The sequence below is a fragment of the Ceratotherium simum genome, chromosome 23 (assembly GCF_057802395.1).
Source record: "Ceratotherium simum simum isolate JZ-2026a chromosome 23, ASM5780239v1, whole genome shotgun sequence".
NCBI classification, from domain to species: Eukaryota; Metazoa; Chordata; class Mammalia; order Perissodactyla; family Rhinocerotidae; genus Ceratotherium; species Ceratotherium simum.
The window spans coordinates 20,958,103-20,982,277 of record NC_141922.1 but is presented as its reverse complement, the minus strand read 5'-3'; the positions used below and the strand labels follow the sequence as shown (position 1 = coordinate 20,982,277).

General features: G+C 33.2%; 1 protein-coding gene across 3 annotated transcripts in view; it reads right to left on the bottom strand.

Annotated features, from left to right (window-relative positions):
* Positions 1-24,175, bottom strand: part of MRPL13 (mitochondrial ribosomal protein L13) — a 40,923-nt gene that overhangs the window by 7,269 nt on the left and 9,479 nt on the right. For 2 of the 3 annotated variants that reach the window (XM_087447493.1, XM_087447494.1), the window contains exons 3-7: positions 21,869-21,962; positions 19,379-19,439; positions 13,636-13,722; positions 8,500-8,586; positions 7,925-8,046 (exon numbers count right to left, since the gene is read on the bottom strand). In XM_087447493.1, the coding sequence (XP_087303619.1) occupies positions 7,925-8,046; positions 8,500-8,586; positions 13,636-13,722; positions 19,379-19,439; positions 21,869-21,962 (451 nt within the window). The remainder of the gene's footprint in view (positions 1-7,924; positions 8,047-8,499; positions 8,587-13,635; positions 13,723-19,378; positions 19,440-21,868; positions 21,963-24,175) is intronic. The other variant, XM_004431109.3, reaches the window with a different exon arrangement.

Genomic DNA, 24,175 nt, shown 5'->3' with positions numbered 1-24,175 from the left:
TGGCCCTGGGCTAACATCCATGCCCATCTTCCTCCACTTTATATGGGACGCCGCCACAGCATGGCTTGACAACCAGTGTGTCGGTGTGCGCCCGGGATCCAAACCGGCGAACCCTGGGCCGCTGCAGCGGAGCGCGGGCACTTAAACCACTTGCGCCACTGGGACGGCCCTGAAAATAAAATTATTGTTTCTTCACTTAAAACGAATAGGAATATTTGTTACATTCAATTATCACTTATAAGTCATAACTTCTATTGGCTAGGACTCTAAATGATTTGGTTTTGATTGTTTAAATAGAGATTGCTTCTTATTTTAATAACCAGTCCTAATCTGTTCATACCAAAAGAATGGTTTAGAACAGTTTAGAATGTCTAATTTGAGCAAAATTCAGCCGTGGAAATACTGAGGTCTACGGTTGAAGCCAATGCTGAGCTGGTTGAAATGATGGGACAGTTGGAATGTAACCTTGCTCTCCCAGTCCAGCTCATAGCTTCTGACTGTGAAGAGCAGCAAATTAAGTTAAATCTCGTAGGAAAATGCCACATGACCAGACTAGTACAAAATTCTGGAAAATCTTAAAGATGTCCAGATCCCAGCTCCTCATGGGTTTGGAAAAGGTAAAAATCCTTCTCCATTGTCTTTAATTAAGTCTCTGAACTGAAGCACATTTTATAAAGGCATAGGTGAAAATATTTTTCCTGGGTATTAATTTAACTGTAGATTAAAATCTGTAGATTTTTAGGATTAATAATAGCTTTTGTATCAGAAGACATGTGCCAAGCTTAAATGTTTACTCTCTTCTAGAACTAAAGACTGGACAGATGCTCACCAAGTCCCTTTTCCGGTACAAACGTTCCCATCATGTGGAAGCCTGTTTTCTTTTTACAGTGCTGCATGGGTTACCTATTTAACTCCATAAACCTAATCCTACTTTACCACCCTTTCTCTCTCCAGCAGGCACACTCCTAATAGCACACTCTGTAAAGAGCATTAAACACCAGGAACACGAGTTTTCATTATAAACATCTGTTTTCAAGCATTTCCTGATGCTGAAACTTTCCACACTCAGTTTCTCTACAAAGGTGAGGGTTTTCCTTAAAATAAAGCATTACTGATTTAACGAGTGAGGAATAAAAAATACATTTCTTTTTTGGTTTTGTTTCATCACTTTGTGGATAATGTGAAGCAATTCAAGTTGAAAATTTCCACATACCTGGTTTTTCCTAAAGCACTCCTAAAGAACTTTGTAAAAATGAAAATAAAAAAAGTTTAAAATGAGGCAAGTTTTATTTTTACCCTACATATTAAAAAATTTCCATTAGAGTGACAGCATTATGATTTCCATGATTATTGTGGTTTTGTAATATGTTGGCAAAACCGCAATGATTATGGAAATAATTATTGACAGTATTAAAATAAGTTGACCATGTGCAAGCTACAATCTCAGGTAACCGAATTGTGAAGAAAGGATAGTGCTATTGCTTGTTCTTTGAGAAATGAATTCTAAGTGCATACCCTACAATCACCACTGGCACATGGCAAACATATTTCTACTTTGTACCATCAAGAAACACAAAATATACATATTATATCCTAATTTATGTATCCATGAGATGTAAAAAACATTAATACACCAAGTATATCCACTAATTTAAGAAGTGATGTGTATAGGCAATACATCTCATATGAGAAAATGGCTTTTAGTTATAAAAAAATATTTATAGTTTTCTCATTAATATCAGTTTCTTTCTTTCTTGTCTACCATTGTTTTATTTTTATTTTTTTTAATTTGTTATTTATTGCAGTAACATTGGTTTATAACATTGTATAAATTTCAGGTGTACATAATTATACTTCTATTTCTGCATAGATTACATCATGTTCACCACCCAAATACTAATTACAACCCATCACCACACACATGTGCCGAATTATCCCTTTCGCCCTCCCCCGTCCCCCTTTCCCCTCTGGTAACCACCAATCCAATCTCTGTCTCTATGTGTTTGTTTATTGTTATTATCTACTACTTAATGAAGGAAATCACACGGTACTTGACCTTCTCCCTCTGACTTATTTCGCTTTGCATAATACCCGAAATGTCCATCCATGTTGTCACAAATGGCTGGATTTCATCGTTTCTTATGGCTGAGTAGTATTCCATTGCATATACCATTGTTTTAAAAATGACTAAACAACTAGCATAAGAAAATCTAAGGTATGCTGAAATTAGACCTGAGAGAATATAACTTTTGTAAGTGATTTAAAATAATTTAAATGAAATCACAACAATGGTAACTTTTAATTAAGAGTAAAATAATCTTGTCAATCACCACTGGGTTCAAAGCTTAGTTTGACAATTGTTAGTGTTGCTGGAAAGCTTTTCGTCTCTCATAGAAAAGCTAATAAACTTACATTTAACCAAAAGCTAATAATAGTTCCAATTACAAAATGTACATTTTTATACTATAAACATATTTTAAGTTTTACTGCTAGGGAAACAAAAACCAAAGCAAGCTGTTTTTGTGTCTACTTATTTACGGTGCAATCCAGGTCCATCTGTTTCAGTCAAGTCTCTGCAGATTCACCATCACATCTCTGGAATAAATTCCAATTACTACATTCCAAAGGAAGATTATATTGTTGACTTAGCTATTTTGGGTAGAAAGAAAGCATATTCTAAGCAGGTTCCTTCTCCAAAAGGAGAAACAAGTTTTTTTCTCGTGAAAGCAGATTACCAGTAATGAGAAATCCCATTTTCAAAGGATTGCATTGCATGGTGTGTCAAATATTTTAATTCTAATCCTAATGCATATAATATTCAATACTAGAACTTTATGAAATGGCAAACAACTAAAATGGCATAGTCCATTACAGTAGTCACTACTGAAATTTAAAATTAAAAATTTAGTTCCTCAGTAACACTAGCCAGTCTAAGTACTCAAGAGCCACATGTGGCCAGGAGCTACTGTATTAGACAGCTCAGATATAGAGCTTTTTCATCATTTTGGAAAGTTCTATTAGACAGCCTTGAACTAAAAGATCATCTATTTCTTAGACAACAAGTTTTTTGTTAATCCAAAAATACATATTTTTTCCTGGTCACATGCATTTCATGGTAATAAAAAGTAACTGGACTTGATGTCAGATCTAATGTGCAGAACAATGAAACGGTGAATGATTTATGTTAAGTAACTAGTATACCTAAACCATGATATATCCTCAAATAGTAATGTGTAAGTGTATATCCACATTATTTTTGGGGGAACACAAGTTAACATATGTTGTGCAGCTACTTTTGAGGAAAAATCACAACTTTAATAAAGCATAAAGAAGACCCTTGGTGTTTAATGCATATTCCTGCCACAGGGAAATTTGGAATGAAAAGAAAGGGCAGGAAAATCCATTCCCAGAGTAGTAACTCAAAAATGCATCAAGTGGCTCTAAGTTTCTTTAAAAGTCTCCTTAAAAATAATTACAGAAAGCCCTTTCTAATTCCATTAGTATAATAAAGGCACTCAGTCACCTTCTAATTTGTTTTAAATGAACCAGGAATCACTTAGTAACATGAGTACTTTGATCAATACTCTTCAACTATAATAACACTAAATATAATCTGTTGTGAATGGTTATTATATTACTATACTGCCTGGTTTAACTGATTTAGAATACACTTCAGAATATTCATGATATATAACTCCAAATGCATAATATATGTTTGGTCACATATTTGATTAAATAGCACCTTTGGTGTTTCTAGTCAAAAAAAAGTATCACACTCCTCTTGGTTAGGAATACAAATTCATTTATGATGGTGTTTTATAAGACAATCAGATATGACATACTTAGATTTACAGAATTTCACACAGCATGATAACCAACAAAACTGCAAAGATTACTTAAAATACTTCTTTAGGATATAAATTTTTAAAGCAGAACATTTGAGAACTACATACCACTTAAGTACATTTACTTAAGCCACTACAAGAGGAAACAAGAGGCACTCTAGTAGAGTGGTTAGGGCCACGACACAGGAGCTAGTCACCCTAGGCCTATATCCCTAACCCATCACTTACAACTATCTGATCATAGGCAAGTTACTTTACCCTTCTATGCCTACATTTTCTTCTTTATTAAAAAATGGAGGAAAACGTTGTACTAACTCATCAAAGCAAAGTATTCTGGAACATTGCACCTATTCTGAAAGAAGTGCAGTAAAATGGAAGCCTGCTAAATAAGAGTGGAAGCACTTTTCACACTCATTTGGCTTAAAAAAATTGCACTCACTTATTAGATTGCTGCAAAGATTAAATAGGTTAATACATGTAAAGCAGCACATAATAAACCCTTTATTATTAGTGCTTGTTATTTTTTTATTGCTAATAATGTAGGGAGACAAGAACATACACATAAATAAAGGAGATTATTCTGGATAGTGATAAATGCTTTAAAAAAAATGAAAAGGAGTTCCAGTTCTACTAGAATGGTGTAAACCCCTTACAATCCTTCACTCCTACTAATTACAACCATGAACTCAGAACTAAATTCAAAAACCCAAACAAAACAAAAACTATCCAAGGGTTCTGAAAAGTAAAACTGCAGATGGATTATGGAAGGGATTAAAACTTGGAGAAGCAACCAGCATGGGGATGGGTTTTGCATTTTCTTTTTCCTCTCATGGCTTTGCCCTGAGGGTGGAAAATAACGTATTACACATAAGGGAACAGATTCTAGTGTCCACAGATTTGTCATCAGAAACGAAGGAGGCCAGAAGAAAGTAAAACAACATCTTTAAAGAAGTGAAAGAAAAGCACTGGCAACCCAGCTGCCGGTTGCCAAAATTCTATTTGTAGTGCAAATATCTTTTAGGAATGAAGGAAAAAATACAGACATTTTCAGATGAAGGAAAACTCACAGGATTTGTCACCAGCAGAACTGTTGTTTATGTTATGTGCAAAGTCTATACTATGTGAATTCCTAGTAAAGAAAAGATCCCAGAGTGGTAAATTTAAGCTAATAAATGGTTTCTACTAATTAGGGGTTGATTTCAATTTGTGGCAAATTCCACATCTCTTTTAAGGAATTTTTAAAAATTATAATGCATATAAACATCTTCCTAGAAAAATGTTCTATATTTATATGGGTTCAGTTTTAAGGAAAAGTTCTATGTAGTTTAAGTAGGAAAAAGCACATTGGATGTGTCTTGAATAAATGACCATGTAAGTCTCTAAGAACATGTTAAATTAAAATTATTTTAGCTTTCCTAGAATGTAAAATTTATCAAAGTATAGAAGCCTCACCTCTTCGATGCCAAAGGGGGAGAAATTGTAACTATCATGCATATAAAACAAATTTTAAAACCTTTTATTTTCACAAACTACTGATTTATCTAAATAAACCACTATATAATCTGGATAAAAAATGAATTTAAATAAAAAAAATTTAAAATAGACTCTTAGGTTTTGACAAGATGGCCAACTATTAATTAGACATCTAAAAAGGCGCCAAAGAGAGAAAATCACCTCACACTTAACTTAGTTGTTAGAATCAAATGAGGTCACATAATGTATGGTTTCTAGTCTATGATTTATGTCATTGTCAAGCAATCAAAACTGGAACATAAGAGAATGATAGAAATACTCTTCCTTATTTTAGAGAGAAATACTTATTGTGAGAATGTGTCCTGGTAACTAGCTGATAAAAATATCATACAATAAAATCAATTTTTTAATCTTTCACATATATTTTGTTAATCACTCATTTGATATCAACTGAAAAGCAGCCAGATAATTCAGATGATACACTGAACAGAAACAAAAACAACAGCGTTTTTAAGGCTAGTCAATTTCATTGATTCTAACATCAAAAATTAGTATCAAATTGGAGCATTTCACTACCTTCACTTCATGTCTTCCATAGATTCTTCCCTAACTTCATTTGTACAAGTTGTTAAAAGGATATTCTATTTCATCATTTGTTCATTCAATAAATATTTGCTGAGTGCCTACTTATACTTAATGAGCCAGGCACTGTGCTCAGTGCTAAACAAGACAACATACAGTTCCCTCATGGAGTCTGGTAATGGAAAGAAATTAAACAGATGATCACACAAATATTTAATTACATTAGAATAAATGCAGTAAATGAAAAGGAAAGTGTACACTGAGACCCTATAATGGGGGCCTACCCCTGTTCAAGGATTACAGGAAGGACTTCTGGAGGAAGTTACATTTAAATGCTTCATCATCTATATATCCCAGGCATCTATCAAAGGGTATAGCACATAGTATAAACTCAATAAAAGTTTGTGAAACTGAATTAAATAATTGCTTTAATGGTAATTTCTCCAATGTGTGCCTTAGTGCCTATTACAGTGTTTTGCACAGTACAGGTAGCTAATATGAATTTGTTGAATAAATAAATTAATGAAGCAGTTTGCTTCAGTGAAAAGAACTCAGGCTTTGGAATCAGACAGTTCAAATGCAGGCTGTACTACAAACCAGCTGACCCTTGGCTTACTCTTAAAGATAGGAATAATATATTTATGTTATAGGCCTGTGCAGAGGATTAGGTACAAAGCATATAAACCACCTAGCACAGTGCTGAACAACTGGAAAGAGCTCACTCAATGATCACTAATAGTATTATTTTACTCATCATTTGCAGAATTACTAAAGGAGAACCTTGACAGCAAAGTCAAGCGAAGTCAAAAAGATTTAAACAGAATACCCTAAAGACATCTCCTGTGTGGAAAGAGTTTGAAGATACACATACACGCAATAACGAGAGAGTTAAGGATTAGATTCCCGGGCATAAGCCAGACATAAGCTTGGATTTTCATGAAGCTATCTGGCCAAAGAGCCAATAAAGAGATAGGACTTTCAAAGTACAGAGGGTAGTATCTGTGGAAAGATTAGCTGTTTTGTGTAGATTAAGCAATGAGGACGTGCTGTTCTCTCTAGACTTACTGTGTAAATCCTACAAACACTTCCGAGGCTCTATCATGTGAAATACTGTTCTATTCACTGGAGATGGAGCCCTTGCTTTTGAGGGGCTAACTGCGCTAATGACAGAATTACACAGCAGGTGCTACAGCAGAAGATGCTTCAGCACTTAGTCTGGTCTTGATATTTAAGCAAGACTTCTTAAAAGAGAAGACATCTGAACTAAGGTCTTAAGAATGAGTGAGAGTTATTCCATATGATGAGGTAAAGGACATATTGTTTTATGAATAAGTAATAGCAGAAAAGGCAAGGAAGACTTAAATTGCATAAAAAGAGTGCCAATCTTAAACAGTCAGTCTGCTAGCGCTAGAACAGTACAGTGGAGTGGGAAGAATTTAAGTGGAAGAGATAGGGAGAAGCCAGGTCATGAAGCCCGGAAACAATTAGATAGGAGATAGTATGTCAAATCTAAGAAGCTTTCCGGAGCGTAGGTAGAAGAAACTGTATAGGGGAGAGCAAAAAGTAATTTTTATTTTGTTTTTCTATTTGGATCAAGACTATCTATAAGTACCCAGAATTAATGACTTTTCATTAGATGATATTCTCGGCTTAATGAAGCAGTCTGGAAAACAGAGAATCACTATGTTTTAGGTAATGACACTTCATTTATCATTCCAAGAGACTACAGTCAATCCAAGTAATGTCATCCCAAACAAAATATCTGACAATTATAGGCACCCATAAACACCCTTGCACTTACCTAGCAGAGTCTTAAGACTTCGAGACTTTTGGTTCTAACACCTACATCTAGAGTTTATTTGCAAGTAGAAGCTGCAAAAAGTATCCAAGGGAGTAAAAAAAAAAGTTCACTCTTCCTACCCTCAATGATCTTGTCATTTGGTTAAGGAAACAGGGGATACTAAATTCAGCTTAAAAAACAAAAAAATAAAAACAAAGACAGGAAAGAGAAAAGAAAGACTTACGGAGACCACACTCTTGGGAAAGCCTCTATTTCTTCTTGTGTGTACTCATCTAGACGTCTGGGCACTTTCCGTGGTTGAGGAAGCTCTTCCACTAAATTCTTAAGAATATCTTCCGGTATATCCTAGGTTACATAAAAATTTAGGCTTAATTTTCTTAAAATATATTCCTTAGTAATACTTAGTAATAAAAGATAACAAACAAAATAATATTTATAGAATGAGGAAAACAATATACTCTTTAAGTTAAAACTTTCTGAAAATCCCTGAAAAGTACATTAAATCAATGATATAAGTAATCTCATTATAATAATACACTCTATATTTTAATCTTGAAAAATGTATTTCTCATGATAAATTAGACATCTTCAATTTTGACAACTATCAAGTCACTAAGTTCTATCTACTCTTTCCAAATACTGTTTAATTTATTCCCCTCCTTTCAACTACAAAAAGGCACTGCCTTGGCTCATTCTCATAATTTTTTATCTGATGAGTGTATGTACGTACTGGGTCTACTGCTTCCAGTGCCACAACCTTTCAATCCATACTCCATGTTGTTGCCAGAAAAAACTTACAAAAATGAAAATCTGATGGATCTTTGAGTCATTTAGCCAACAAACATTTCTTGAACTCCTTCCATGAACCAGAAATTGTGCTAGGTGCTGAGTATATAAAAGAAAATAAAAAGATCATAGCTTCTAAAGGCTTGCAATTTTTAAAAAGTTACTCCTGAAACCAGTGTCCTCACTTCCAGCCCACCTCTCCAACTTCACTTCACACGCACACCCACAGCTTCTGAGTTATCAGCCTCCTCGCCTTTCATGCACTGGTCTACACTCAAATCCTGGTGCCTTTATTAATGGTATTCCCTCTGCCCAGAACGACTTTCCCCTGGTTATATATCCAAATGTTTAGAAAAATGAAAGAAAAAGTAAAATGCAAAAAAATCTGAGTTTAGGTAATGAAAAGCAAACTAATGAGTAAAACATATATTTGAGAGATATTTTAAAAGAAGAAAGAACAGGAATTGAACAAATAAAGGGAATGGTAAAATGAAGAGCACGAGTAACCAAAAGAATTAACATTTATATCGTGCTCATGATACAGAAATAAGGGAAAGGGAATTAATTGTATTGTGAGTCTGGATGATAAGTAAATTTTGGAGACTCTATTGAAATAATGGTAAGATATCAATATGGAAGTGTCCTATGGGCATTTCCACAGGGACAGTAGATATAATTCCCTCTTTTCTTTATAGGGTGTTCCTAGAAATTAAAAAAAAAAAGATTATTATACAGTAAATTACAGTTCTCTGCAGAGAGCACATTATAATTGAGAATCAAATACCTGGGCAAAGACGTGGCATGAAATAAGCCATTGTTTTGACCAATGAATGTCTTAAGAATCAAGATACAATTTTAAAATAGCTTTAAAGAATCACAGAGCTCTACTGCATTGTAGCCTTGTTCTAAAATCTATTATGGCAAAATTTTAATAATATTTTTTAAAATTTAAGTTGACATTTTAAAATTATGGTTTGGACAGGCTGAGTCACTATTAACATATACAAAACACAATCAATAGTATTGACAATGTGTTTCTTGACTGAAAAGCATTTTAAAAATATTTAATATCCCTTCCCCAGTATTCAAGCCTGCAAATATAATTATACAGAATCAGAACAAGCAGAGGATGCTTGGATAGATGAAATATTATTAAATGACTCTTATTTTTTACTTCCTGAAGGAGCCTACCTGCCAAAGTTTGATATTTATAAAAATTTATGAATATGTCATACTTCTTTGGGAAGCCATTAAAAAATCTCTAGGTTACTTGCAAAGACAACTTCCAAAGTTCCAAGTGTTCACTCAGCATAGAGGGTGTGGAACATAGTGGATTCTTAGTAAATGTTTGCTGAATTGATAGAACTTTGACTGAAATGAGCTTACCAATTTCCCCACTATTAGAAGAATTCACTCAAAGAACGAATAAAATCAATGCAAAAAGAGAAATGAAAGTTGTTGATTAGGCATTACACATGAAACCAGGAAGGGGGAAGTGCAGCCTTTAACCTGCACACAGAGAATATAACCCAGAAATGCTAACTGAATGTGTTCATGGAGATTTAAGAGTCCTCGGCACAGAGGGGGTGGTTAACCTAAGAGGGGAGTAAGCAAAAGAGTAAGAGGAGAAAAAAGAAGCATGGAGGTGAGGTGACCATTTACTTTATTACTACTTTTTAGTATTTTTTAAAGAAATTTCAAATCTACAGAAAAGTTGTGCAAATACAGTGAACACTCATCTAACCTTTACCTAAATTCACCAATTGTTAAAATATGACATGTTTGCTTTCTCTCTTTTTAGCTATATACAAACACATGTACATAAACACTTTCTTTTTGGCTGAACCATTTGAGTAATTTGCAGTTATTTCACCCCTAAAAGTTTCAGGATATATCTAAATATAAGGATTGTCTCCTATGTAACCTCATTACAAATTCATGTTCAGGAAAATTAACACTGATGAAATACTTGTTATCTAATATACAGCGTATATTCAAATTTCCCAAACTGGCCTAATAATAATGTCTTACATATCTTTTTTTCCAATCCAAGATCCAGTCAAGGATGACAGGCTCCATTTAGTTATTATATTATGTTGTTGTTATGTTGTTTAACATGCATAATATTTTCTTTAGTCTAGTCTCCTTTAATCTGAAGAGTTCCCTTGCTTTTTCTATCTTTAATGAAATTAACACTTTTAAAAAGGGTACAGACCCGTTATGTTGCAGAATGTTCTTTTATTTGGATATGTAGTATTGTCTCCTCATGATTAGATTCAGGTTAAATATTTCTGGCAGGGCAGTATGTAGATTATGTTGGGTCTTCAGTGCTTCAGTCATAGCAGGAGGCACATGATGTCAGTTTGTCCCATGTTGATGACACATTTGATCTCTTGGTTATGGTTGGTGTCTACCAGATATCTTTAATGTAAAAGTATCTTTTCCACTTTCAAATAGTAAGTAAGTACTCTGTGGCATGATGTTTTGAAACTGTGAATATCCTGTTCCACATAATCTTTTACCCGACGACCATAGAACATGCTGATAATGGTCACTTTTCTAACTCAGTATTATTTCCATAGTTTTTTAGATGACATTTTTCTCTAAAGAAGAGCTTTTCTTTTTCCAGAAAGGAGAAGGGAAATTATAACAAGTTAAAAATCATTTTTAGACTATCATCATGGGCTCAAAGACTTTTGTTTCCTATTCAATGTAATCCATTATTATTACCACTCATTTTGTGACTCACACAATCCTACAGTTGGCCAGTGGGCACCAATTCAAGCTGCCTCATATGTTCTCTTGATATTCCTCCATTGGTTTTTGAGCACTGCCTCACCTTCTGTTACTTATTTTTTTTTTTTTTTTAATTTTTTGTTTATTGCAGTAACATTGGTTTATAACATTGCAAAAATTTCAGGTGTACATCATTGTACTTCTATTTCTGTATGGACTACATCATGTTCACCACCAAAATACTAATTACAACCCATCACCACACTGTTACTTATTATTTTACTATTTGCATGTGTATACTCCCTAATAATTTTGCTCTTTCTCTGCTCCAGACCTAGAATCAACCACTTCTCCAAGGAGAACCAGGTTCCTTTGAACAGGGAATAGCATTTAGAAAGCAAGATCTGGGCACTTGTTGTACTTACTTCTATGGGTGCTGTCATTTTAGTTTTTAAATATATAAAATCTTAACATGATAAAAAAGTTAAAGTAAAAAAATCAATAATCTAAAAGTCATTCTCCAAAAAAATCTCATTCTCTTCCCTATTCCTTCCACCTCCTTGTGCCCATGCTCCAGTAAGCAGCCAACTTCATTTTCTCATTTATTCTTCCTGTGTTTTTTTATGCAAAAAGCAGATATAGTATTTATACTGTGTGTGTAAACATACATATGAGTATATGCATACAAAAGGTAGTATGCTATCTATATTCTTTTTCACCTTGCTTTTTTTTACTTAACAATATACCCTGGAAAGCATTACTTATCAAGTCACAACAACATTTGTCATTCTTTTTTTTATAATTGCATAATACTCAATTGAATGGATATAACAGTTTATCCAATTTCCTATAAATGAGCATTTATTTGTTGATATTATTTTACTATTATAAATAATGTGGAAACAATAATCTTGTGTATCTTCAAAGTAAATTGCTATAAATGAGATTTTTACTGGATCAAGTACGAATCTCCTTATGTATATATTTTGTTATATGTTACCTAATTCCCAGATTCCTTATGGGGTGTACAATTTGTACTCCTACCAGCAATGTGTAAGTGCCTGATTCCCCAGGGCTTTGACAATAAAATATGTTGTCAAGCTTTTGAATATTTAACAATCCGTTTTTGGAGAAATGGGCTCATTTTTTTTAATAGTCTAAAATTATTTAAGTAATTTACTGTTCAAGTGAACTACCATGAATACTTAAAAACATCCACATTCAAACCTGACTACCTTATAACTGGGATAAATAATACCATTATTTTTTGTGTCTTTTAGAAATTATGGTTTCTAAAAACAGTGACAGTACAATTAGAACTAGGAATTTTAAAATTCTTGTGATTTCATGAAGGTCATTTATCCTTAGATGATGATATTGCTTCCATACTTGTTACCTCAGAGGTAAAGTGAATAGTGGAAAATTATTCTACTCGTTCATGCAAAGCAATGGTAATAAATTAACCATTTTTATAAAAGTATGAATAATTTACTCATGTGTTGTTTAAGCTAACAATAGAGCACACAAGTGGTTTGGATAGTTGATATAACTTGATATTCTGGAATGACTTTCTACACTATTCCTCTAGTAGGAACTACAAGGACAACAATCATAACCATGGTGATGACAGCAACTAGCACTTAGTGTGCCACGCCCTGTGCTAAGCACTCTACAAATGTTATCTCATTTAACTCTTACAACAATCTTACAAAGTAGGTACTATTATTACACCCATTTCACAGATGAGAAAACAGAGATAATAAATAACTAGCCCATGGCCATGAAGTCAGTAAATGGTGGGGCATGGATTCTAATCCAGATAGTCTGATTCCAGAGCCTGCACTCAACTATTTTATTATAGAACCTCTAGTGTTGCACTGTATTACACTAAAGAGAAAAGGTAAGTACTTAAAATAGTACAATAGTAATAAAAATGTTTATACTTATTTTCAAGTACTTTTTTAGCTGAATAATTTTGAGTACCAACAAGTATTCTAAAGTTAAATCATGGGAAACAATTAGCAACCAAACCTAACGATTCACAGAAGTTTTGCTACTGGTCACATACCAAGTAAACTAAATTTATACTTTTTTATAGTTGATGAAATCATCAATGAGTACCCTCAATTTAACAAAAGCTCTGATCATAGTTCCTTGTTCAAAAGAAAGCAGTTATTAAAATGAAAAAACAGAACTCACAGATTTTTAATTTTTGGTCTAATGATGGCTCACTTTATGATTTAAAATAAGAGCAATTGTTATTATGATGTGATCACTATAAAATACAGAAAATATTTCAGAAGTTGACTCATGAAATTATTGAAACTGAGTCTATGGCAATTATTTTAAAAGGAGAGAAAGTATTTAATTGAAAATCTAGGAAAAGCACCATTACAACGACCACTGACTTACCTCATCTGGGAAAAGATGCAACCTCTGCATCATGGTTCTTCTGTGAAGGTTTTTTGGCAGCATGCCATAAATAGCCAGTTTTACAATCTGAAAAACAGATATGTGTAGGACTCAGTAAGAAAAATATGACTTGAGATACAAAGAAGGCAAACATAATTAGAGATGGTGATCAAAACGAATGGGCTAAAATTCAACATGAATATGAAAGGAAAGAAACTGAGACCTAAGTAGATATGACAGCAACAGAAAAGGAGCTTTTATTATTTTGTACATTACTATTTTCTTTAGGCTCTATTTGTTTAATTTATTTTTATTTAGAAAAAGGACAAAAGGAAGAGATTAAAAATAATCTATGTATATGCGAATTTTAGCCAGAATAAAAAGAAATTCTCCAAGCTTATACAAGAACCTGTGGCTCAAATAATCTCTCACATACTGATTAGAGCAGAATGTAGGGAGGCTTTAATCCTGTTTCCTCCAGCTAGGAGATCAGGTGGTTTCCAATTCATAAACTAAGCCTGACCATATAGTTATGAGACTGACTCCGTAAATCACAGATTTGCAACAATGTTGATGATTAAAATTCACTGAAAATTTACTACGTGTACAGTGGTCAGTGCATCACATTGTTATCTTGTTTATGATGCTAAGTCTCATTTCACAGATGAGGAAACAGATTTAGTGAGGTTAAAGACCTCCCCCAGTTTCATATATCTAATAACTGGTGGTGCTGAATTCAAACCAGGCAGTCTTACTCCCAGAACAGACACATAGTACATGTAATCACATCTATAATGTGTTTCTCTTCATAACTTAACAAGAAGACCAAGTCCATTCTCTCTACCATACCCATTCCCAAGATGGCAAACGAGCCTTTCCATGATTTACTTTTTCCTTTTAAGGTTATCATCATTGTTGGTCTGAACAAGATTTTATGTATCTTTTGTCAAGAGAAGGCCACAGTGTCACCCTGTGCTCCATAATCTCCTAGGGGCCTCCTGATATATAGTGTATACAAATATACTGCAAGCTCCTCATAAAACTACTGATAGAGACTTCTGAAGTATGACATCGATTTTTATCACCTATACTCATATTTCAAGGATATAATAGGACATGTATTAAAGCTAAACCCAGCAAAACAATACATGTTAGAATAGAGTTGCACTATAAGAGAATTTCCTATTCCTTTTATTTTCTCATCAAATCAGACTACAAAACCTTACTATATACAAAAGCTAACGGCATCCCATACATATTTTCCATCTATTTTTTAGGTTATTGCTGTTAACACTTTATGTTCTGGAGACTTTATTTAAATATAGATTTATGTTGCAAAATTAAAAGCAATTAAAAATTCAGTTCTTCAGTAGCACAAGCCACATTTCAAGTGGTCAACTGCCACATGTGGCGAGTGGTTACCATATTTGACAGCGCAGACACAGAACATTCTCATCACGGCAGAAATTTTTATTGGACAGCACTGATCTAGATGTTAGTCTTTAGAATGTTTAACGTTTTAAAAGTCTTACATAGAAACTGACCCAGCAGTTAAGAGTTACGACTACTCAGCATCTTTTCTGAATAGGCAAGTCATTATATCCTCTGAATATCATCCTAATAGCAAGTTTATTGGTTTTTTTAATGGCATTTGGTTTTCATGTTCTTAAAAAATTTTGTTGCATTTACTCAAATTAAAAAGTTGGCATTTTTAAAATTTGACCTATTAAAAAATGCAAGCGTAACACTCAAATTAGGGAGAGCTCGAAAATGTGAAAACGTCACAAGCTGAGGGGAGAGAAAAAGAGAGATTCACAAACATACATACCCCAAAAATAAATGTGACACAACACACACAGGCAATCAAGTAATTCTAGCTGTATAGATTTAAGCATAAACTCTAAGGAATTCAGAAAGTAAGAAAGATAGAAAAAGGTAAGGTTAATAAACATTAAAGACCTTCCTCATATAATCTGTAACCCAGGACATCTGTTTCACACAAAATAATTTTATTAACTATATGAAGGGGGAAAAACATAAGAAAGGAACCATATTAGAAGAACAATATAAGGACACAGAAACTTGTAAAGAAACTAATATATACGACAGAGGGATACAGGATACAAGAAAAGGGCTGAATCAATATATTTGAGTTTAGAATTAATGATCTTCTATGTAATTGTAAAATATTTTTAAATACTTAACCTACTAATAACTATTTAAATATTAATTAATGTATTTTAAAATAATATTTCAAGACTGTGCTAACAATCAGAAGGAAGCATTATGAAACAAATTCTCTTACAAGTCACATACACTTAGTACTGATTAGCAAATTATGTCTGCTGTCAGAAGACCTACTGTTCCAAACACTTAGTGTTTGAACTCTAAGTAAAATAACTGACCTCTTCCTTAAAAAGCCATTCTTTTTCAAAACACAAAGTCGAAATTAAGACTTAAAAAAAAATTAAGATCTTTTAATGAGGTAATAATTCAAATGGATTTAACTCTGAAATATTTTCCAAGCCTTCATCAAACATTTTGTAATGCATTTCAATCTTCATTCATAAAAAAGAATTTGAAACGATTTCTACAAATGTTATCCAATGCCAAATTCTTAACACCAAAAAGTTGGACTATACTGCCTCCTAGTGTATAGTGAGCATACCTGAATAAAATAGAAACTAATTTTAAAAACATTTAAAAATACTTATAAAATACGAAAACTGTAATTTGTAGTAAAAGTTGTGGTATATATTACCAGCAGTCCTTAAAATTTTTTAATACCATTATATGCAATCCATATTAATCGTCAAAGTAGGATACTTTATTTGATTTGTAACAGTCTAAAAACATATGAGTTATGAAACAGAACATTAAATATTTCTTAAGAAACAATCTCTGAGCATGTTTTTGTAAAACAGATATGAATGATAAAGAGTAAAAATAAACAGTAAACCATGAAACTTCCAAATGTTATGTGAGGCCTTATTATAATAAAATATGCCCCTCCCCCCACCCCTTTACCAAGAAAATTTTAGGCAATACTACTCCAAATGGTTGCATATTGACAACGGATATTTATTTTTATTCACCATTTCAGGGAAATACAAAAGAATGTCTTCACAGTCTAGCACTTTGTTCATTTAAGAATGCATTTAAGTAAAAAGCTAAAATAGTTCCTAATGGGGAAAATGCTATCTATCCTATGAGTATAGTTCAAAGAGTTAAAGAAGGAAAAACTGTGAAATGGCAACAAGAGACTTCGCTTTTAGCAATATTGAGGACTAACATTTGGATTAGAAACCTCTTCCAGTAGTATATAACTCAAATGATAAAGTAATAAACATTTAGTGAAATTAATAATATTGTTTTTAAAAATCTTTTTTAAAGCATGGAACCAACTGGAGGCCAGAAACAGGAGAAAAAACTACAAGAAAAAGAGTCCTAGGGCTGGCATTTGCCCTGCCAGCATCAGCTTAGTGCAGGGGTTGAGTTTTAAAGGACTATGACTTTGGGGTCAGGAAGTAGGATCAAAGATTCCCTCATTAACCTAGATTTTTAACAGAACGGCAACATCCACGATGTAGAGTGGGGAAATAAAAAATAAAAGTCTTTCCTGACAGGTAACCGCTAACTATGAGCCTGACCTCACGTGGCTTTGAGGCCCCAAATCCAGAAGTCTCAGTATAGCTTAAAGAGGTGTTAGTTGGTATAGCCTCATGTGCCTGCTAGAAGCTAGGTGAACCTTTTCTGAAGAAATTCATTTTTAACATAGGTCTCAAAGAATTCCCAGAGATGAAGTTCCAAGGTACATGAGCTTACTATGACAAAAGAACAGAAAGATTATCAAAACTGACCAGCAAACTTGAAAAAGAAACAAATAGTAAAACTGCAAGAAAAGAAAAAAATGTAATAACTGAAATTAGCAACTCAATAAAAGGGTTAATTAGATCAGACACAGGTAAAAAGACAGACAACTAGATCATAGATGTAAAGAAATTACGGACAGTGCAGCACCGAGACAGGGAAATATAAAACATGCAAGATATGTATTGAATCACATACAATAAAATGAGACACTCTACTGTTAAGTATAATCAGACTTCCAAAGGGAAAGAACAGAGACTAAAGGGAGCCAATATTAGAAGACATAGAGCTGACAAATTTTCAGAACTGAAGATACCAATCCTCAAACAAAACAAATAACAAGACTCAAAAAGAAACATATGAAAACCAAAGCCAAAGAAAAGATCTTAAAAATATCCAGACAGAAAAGAGAATATGTTTAAAGAAACAATTAAACTGACATCTGACTTACCAATAACAATAAGGGAAGCTAAAATCTGTTGGAATACTAGCTTCAAAAAGCTGAGAGAAAAAAATGGCTATCCTAGAATTGCATATAGTATAAGTAAAACTCTTTCAAGAATGAGGGCAAAAATAAAGACAGTTTCAGGCAAAAAAGAAGAGTTCACTATTAAGAGAATGTTACTACAGGAATGTCCACAAGAAGTACTTTAAAGAGAAGGAAACTGATCCCAGTAGGAAGGCTGAGTTACAAGAAGGGACTATAAGCAAAGAAAATCATAAAAAATCAGTAACTGAGGGCCGGCCCGGTGACATAGTGGTTAAGTTCAAGTGCTCTGCTTCGGTGGCCCAGGGGTTCATGGGTTCAGATCCTGGGTGCAGACCTAAACACTGCTCGTCAAGCCATGCTGTGGCAGTGTCCCACATACAAAAAAGAGGAAGATTGGCACAGATGTTAGCTCAGGGACAGTCTTCCTCACCAAAAAAAAAAAAAAAAATCACTAACTGTATAAAACAATAGCAAGAATGTTGAATTGGAACATTCTCTGTTCTCTTGAACAGAGAAAGCATATAGATTGGGAGGGAGAGTGGGTGTTAAAAATCTTCTAAGGGCCTTGATTTGATTTAGAGGAAAGTAAAGATATTGACTATTCTTAGACTTCTAATAAATAAATTCAATCAATCCAAAAGAAGCCAAAAAAGAAGGGGCGAAAAAGAAAACAAAATCTAGCTCAGTAAAGTTTAAACTATAAAATGATGTATCAGGCAAACACTATCAAAAGAAGGCTGATATAGCTATAATAATATTAAAAAAAAATAGACCTCAAGTTAAAAGGCATTACTGGAGATAAAGAACATACCCTGATCAATTCTTTAGTAAGATTATAATTCCAAACTTAAACTCATCTAACACTAAATCTTCAAAACATACAAAGCAAAAACTGAAAGAACTACAAGGAAAAATTAACAATCCACAATTGATATTTTAACATAACTCTTCCAGGTAATCAATAAATCAAGTGAACAAAAAAAAAGTCAGTAAGAATATAAGACTGGGACAACATACTTAGCATATTTGATATAATGGATATGTAAAAATATATACATACATATATACATACATACATACATTTCTCTTTCCAACACATTTTCAGCAAATACATCATATTCTAGGTGATCACACAGGTGTCAAGAAATTAACAAGAAAGGCAACAAAATTTTTTGACTAAATGCAAAACATTCAAAATAGTAATTAGAAAATATATAGAACCGGATGATAATGAAATACTACTAATCAAAATCTGCATGATACTGTTAAAGTGAAGAATTTATAGTCTTGAATGCTAGCTACATTAGAAGAGAAGACTGAGAAAACAGTGTCTGAACTAGTTTTCCCACAGATGAAGATAAATAAAAAATACAATAGACTTACTGCCACTGGATCCTTCAGGTGAAGTTGAGCAGCTGTTACTTGTTTAAATCCACCTGGATAGCTGTTAATAGAAGCAAAGACATTAAAACTGGGAGTAGGCTATGGTACAGTATTCTTGAAATGAATACTTTTATAATACAAAAACTATTTTTATTAGGAAATTACCCTTGTTTCTGGAAACCATGCTGTTCATTAGTGTCTTAAAAATAAGTAGTAACCTATGCTATCTGAAATGCTATTCTCTTAAGTGATCAACTACCATTATTTCATAAAAAGTTCCACATCTTGGAAAATTTCTTGGCATAACTATTTATATTTCTACCAAAATTTACAGTTATTCATCATTCATTCATTTATTATGGGGTAGTTTATCACTACTTGAATTGAGAAAGAAAAAGCAATGAGCCAAAATGTTTCAGATTCCCTGCCAAATTAGACAAAGTGTCTGTATAAGCTAGGAGTCAGGTTTGGGGAAAGTATTGGTAGACCACTTGGTTCTGAAGTCAAGTTCATACTCTAAACAGGTCATGATCCTGTCACCTATTAACAGGATAATAGATCACCAAGGTCTAAGGTAAAAGACCACCAAGAATTATATATTGGTTCTAAGGATTTCATTGTGTTCAGATCAAAATTGTATATAAAACAGATAAACTGGAGATTAAAAAAAAAAAACTGGGGATAGTACTAGAAGCAGCTTAGTACTTGAATACACCAGATCCAGGTCTGGAATATAGGTTTTGTAGTTACTACCAGTGTATTATTAGGCAACTTGTTTTACCTCTTTATATGTGAGTTTACTCATATAAGAAAAATGATAGGGGCCAGCCCGGTGGCACAAGCAGTTAACTGCGTGCACTCCGCTGCAGTGGCCCACGGTTCGCTGGACTGGATCCCAGGCGCGCACCAACGCACCGCTTGGCAAGCCATGTGTGGCGGCATCCCATATAAAGTGGAGGAAGATGGGCATGGATGTTAGCCCAGGGCCAGTCTTCCTCAGCAAAAAAAAAAGAGGAGGATTGGCAGATGTTAGCTCGGGGCTGATATTCCTCACAAAAAAAAAACAAAACAGAAAACAGAAAAATGATAATCTCTGCCTCATCTACCTCTCAACATTTTTATGAGAGTCAAATCAGAAAATGTTCGTGAAAGTGCTTAAAAAATTTAAAACAAAAACAATATAAACATGTAAGATCTTAATACACTGAATGGATAAATAAAGCCTAAATGATTTCCAAGGAAGAGGAAAAGAAAATGTAAAGTCACTGGACTCTGTAAGAAAAGTTTCAATATTCTAACCACATCTTGCATGATAGTGTAGAAGGTATGCTTCATTAAATTTGTACATGACCTGAAGATGAGGGGTTAACTCACACATTACATGATACAATCAAGATCTCAAAAGATCTTAAAAGCTTGGAGATAAAACTTAACATGGAGTTAACCTAAGGTACTGCAGTTGGATTAAAATGCAACTAAAGATACAGGAAGGAGACATGGTTGAACAGCATATTGTTTGATAAAGACTTAGGAGTTCTAGCTGATAGTGAACTTAGCGTACCACATAGTGATATGGCCTTGAAGAAAAGTTCTGCTGCAATAGAAGACTGCGTAACTGAGAGATGGAGGAAAGAGTCACATTATACTAGGAAAACATCAGAACACAGCCAGACGAGTGTATTTAGTTAAGAAAGGTACTGACAAACAATGACTTTATCTAAAGAAGAGTGACCAAGATATAACGGGGATATTTGAAGTGAGGCCATATAAAGAACTCTGAAGGAACTAGAGATGTTTAACCTAGAGAAAAGACAAATCAGTGAGCATTTGCTGATCACTGTCTCAAAATTATCTGAAGGATGTCATGTGGAATTGGTATAATTATCTTACACTGTCCCAATGAGGAAAACTAAGACCAATATGAAAGCTAGACAAATATAGATTATGACTCAATAGCATAAAGATCTTTCCAAAACTTAGACCATTTCAAAGGTGGTATGAATGTGCTGTCTCATAAGCTATGAGATTGCTATTATTCAGACATAGGTGGAGAGACCTACAACTTGAAAGGTATATTGTGGAGATTTTAGGTATTTTCCAAACTTGGGATTTTGTTCACTACTCCTTAAATGTCTCATGTACTTTCAGATGTTTAGGATGGTTCTAGATACAGAGTAAGAGGAATTATAGGAAGCAGAAAGAAATAAGTGATAAGATCCACTAAAAATGAGAATAATCTTATCAGAGAGGTTACGTGAAAAGCTTCCAAGAAAAACAAATAGTGTCATTAATAACTAGTATTTGGTATAGTTTTGTGTTTTTTTTGATTGAGTAAGTTATATATGTAGCATGAGTAAAATTAGTATTTTCTTAAATGCCAAATTTTGAAAATACTTTTTTCTTTTAAATAAGATCAATAGTATTAAAGTATCAATAAATTAAAGTAATACACTTCAACTGCCTATCTTCCTTGACAATGCATTATCTTACCCAGTATGTGAGGAATACACTTTTTGTTCCCATTTGTTTCCAGAAAATGCAATGTGCCTTGTGTTCATTATGACAACATGATCCCCGCAGTCACCTAGATTTAAAAAGAAAAAAGAAAGAAAAAAGATTTTATATGATAAATCATGATTTTAAGAAAACGTGGCCTTGGTTATTATAAAGCTTATTGAAGTCCAAACAACACATTAAAAAATATAAAGCAAGTCATAGTGCAACATCAAAATCCTTGAACAGATTTCTGTTACTCTTTTATATAACGTCTAAGTATAGAAAGAGTTGGCTGGCCATTTGGAAAATCTCAACACTGGAAAGTAAAGAGAATTTAATAAAGATGCCAATAACAACAATATATCTTTCAAAGGCAAACTATTGTTATTTTATTATTTCTTCCCATTAATAATTATACTTCATAAAAATGTCTATATTAAGCACCTTTAAATATCTAATACAGATTTTTTCTTAAAAATAGAAGAGAAAATGAAAACAATATGCATATAGATATAAAAAAGTAAGTTTTACCAATAGGTAAATTGAAAACAAATGTAAAACATCATAACTGATTATTATTATTCTCAAATTTAGAGAACAATAGAGTACTATGATCTTATGCTTAACTACTTACCCAAGGTTTTTTCCAACCACATTTAACTAGATAAATTTAAACTGCCACTACTTTCAACTATGACTACACACATATATAACAGGACAAATGACTTGAAAATCAAAATATATGTACAGGACTAATTTGCCAGTGAAAAGTACCCCTAAGTAGGGCTGTTCATCTAAACAAAACCTAAAAAGTCAACATGTAAGTTTTCACATGAATCACTACACAATCAGAAATATTTATTAAATGCTTGCTGTACTAATGGAAAAACAACACAAGATTCTAGAAGCTTATTTATTTTAGAAAAAACATTACTGAAAAAATAAGTGTAAGTACAATATATGAAAAGTAAGATTATAAGATTCTATGCAGAGCTTTAAATCTGAATGGTAGACTTTTCAGAGAGAAGTTCATAATCTATACAGGACAAGGGGAAAGGAAAGAGAATAAAGCAGGTGGGTTTTCTTCACTAGAGTGAAAGGGAATCAGAGGTGTGAAGGAAAGACCTGGGAAGCCTGCTGTTAGTGGGTTGAAAAGGATAGTTTGACAGTATTTGGCAAATTAAGTCACTAAAGTTCCTAAAAGTGACACATGGTGGGCTACTAAGGCAGTTGGGCAAATGAACGAGAAGAACAAATAAAGAGGGCGAGAAGATATCTACACAGTCTCAAAGAATGCTGAAGTTACTTTAGTTTTCATCCAGACATTTATAGTTGAAGAAGCTAAGACTCCTTAAGATTAAGTGATTTGCCAAAGCTCACACACCGAGTTATTTAACACCCTGTTCAGGCTCTTTCCATGACATCTATCTGGAGGAAAAATGGAATCTTTAATTATCTACTAAAGCTGAATTTATTTTTTAAATGTTGTTTAAGCTTTAAATATGCAAAAAGTATCTTGAGTCACTCAAAACACATTGTAGAGATCAAAAAGGATCTTTTAAGGGACATTAGAAAGAATACCACAAATCAGGTGAAAATCATGTTCTTTCAGATCTAAGGTATGAAAATCTAATCTGGGAAAAATCACGCCCCCTTAATAAATTTATGTCAAAGCTTTATTAAATACATTCTTAGAAGCACTTCTCTACTGACTATAAATAAAACCAACCAGCAATTAAATATTTGTTTTAACTGCATTACATATTAAAACAACAGCCGATATTATTGTTAAAGGCTGAAATCCAGGATACAGTGCAATCATTTCTGTCTAAATTTCTGTTAAGTTAAATCAATAGATATATTTTGTTTAAAAATTTTAATTAGAGAATTTTACATTTTATAAAATGTACCAAATGTATATAAATTGGAGCTCTATTGCCTGATCTAGAGATATTGGAAGAGAAATCAATGTCTTTAAAATTTAAAAAAATTAAAGTTCGGTAAGCAATTTTTAGAAATAAGAATTGTGAGTTTATTCCCAAAAATTCCCACCTTAGATTTCTGACCTTATCTGACTCTTTTTTATAATACTAGATGTTAAATTAAATGGCCAAATAAGATTCAAACTAATTCAATCAAAGTGGAAACTCAGAAGTTTCATGCCAGGGAATCTCAGGTCTCATCACAGGTTACACTATCAGGGGCACTTCTCAGTCCTGTGGCCTCAGTGTTCTGGCCCATCTTCTGCTCTGAGCCAGAACTCACTCACATTTTTTCTTCAAAATTGCCTGGGAGGAAGGC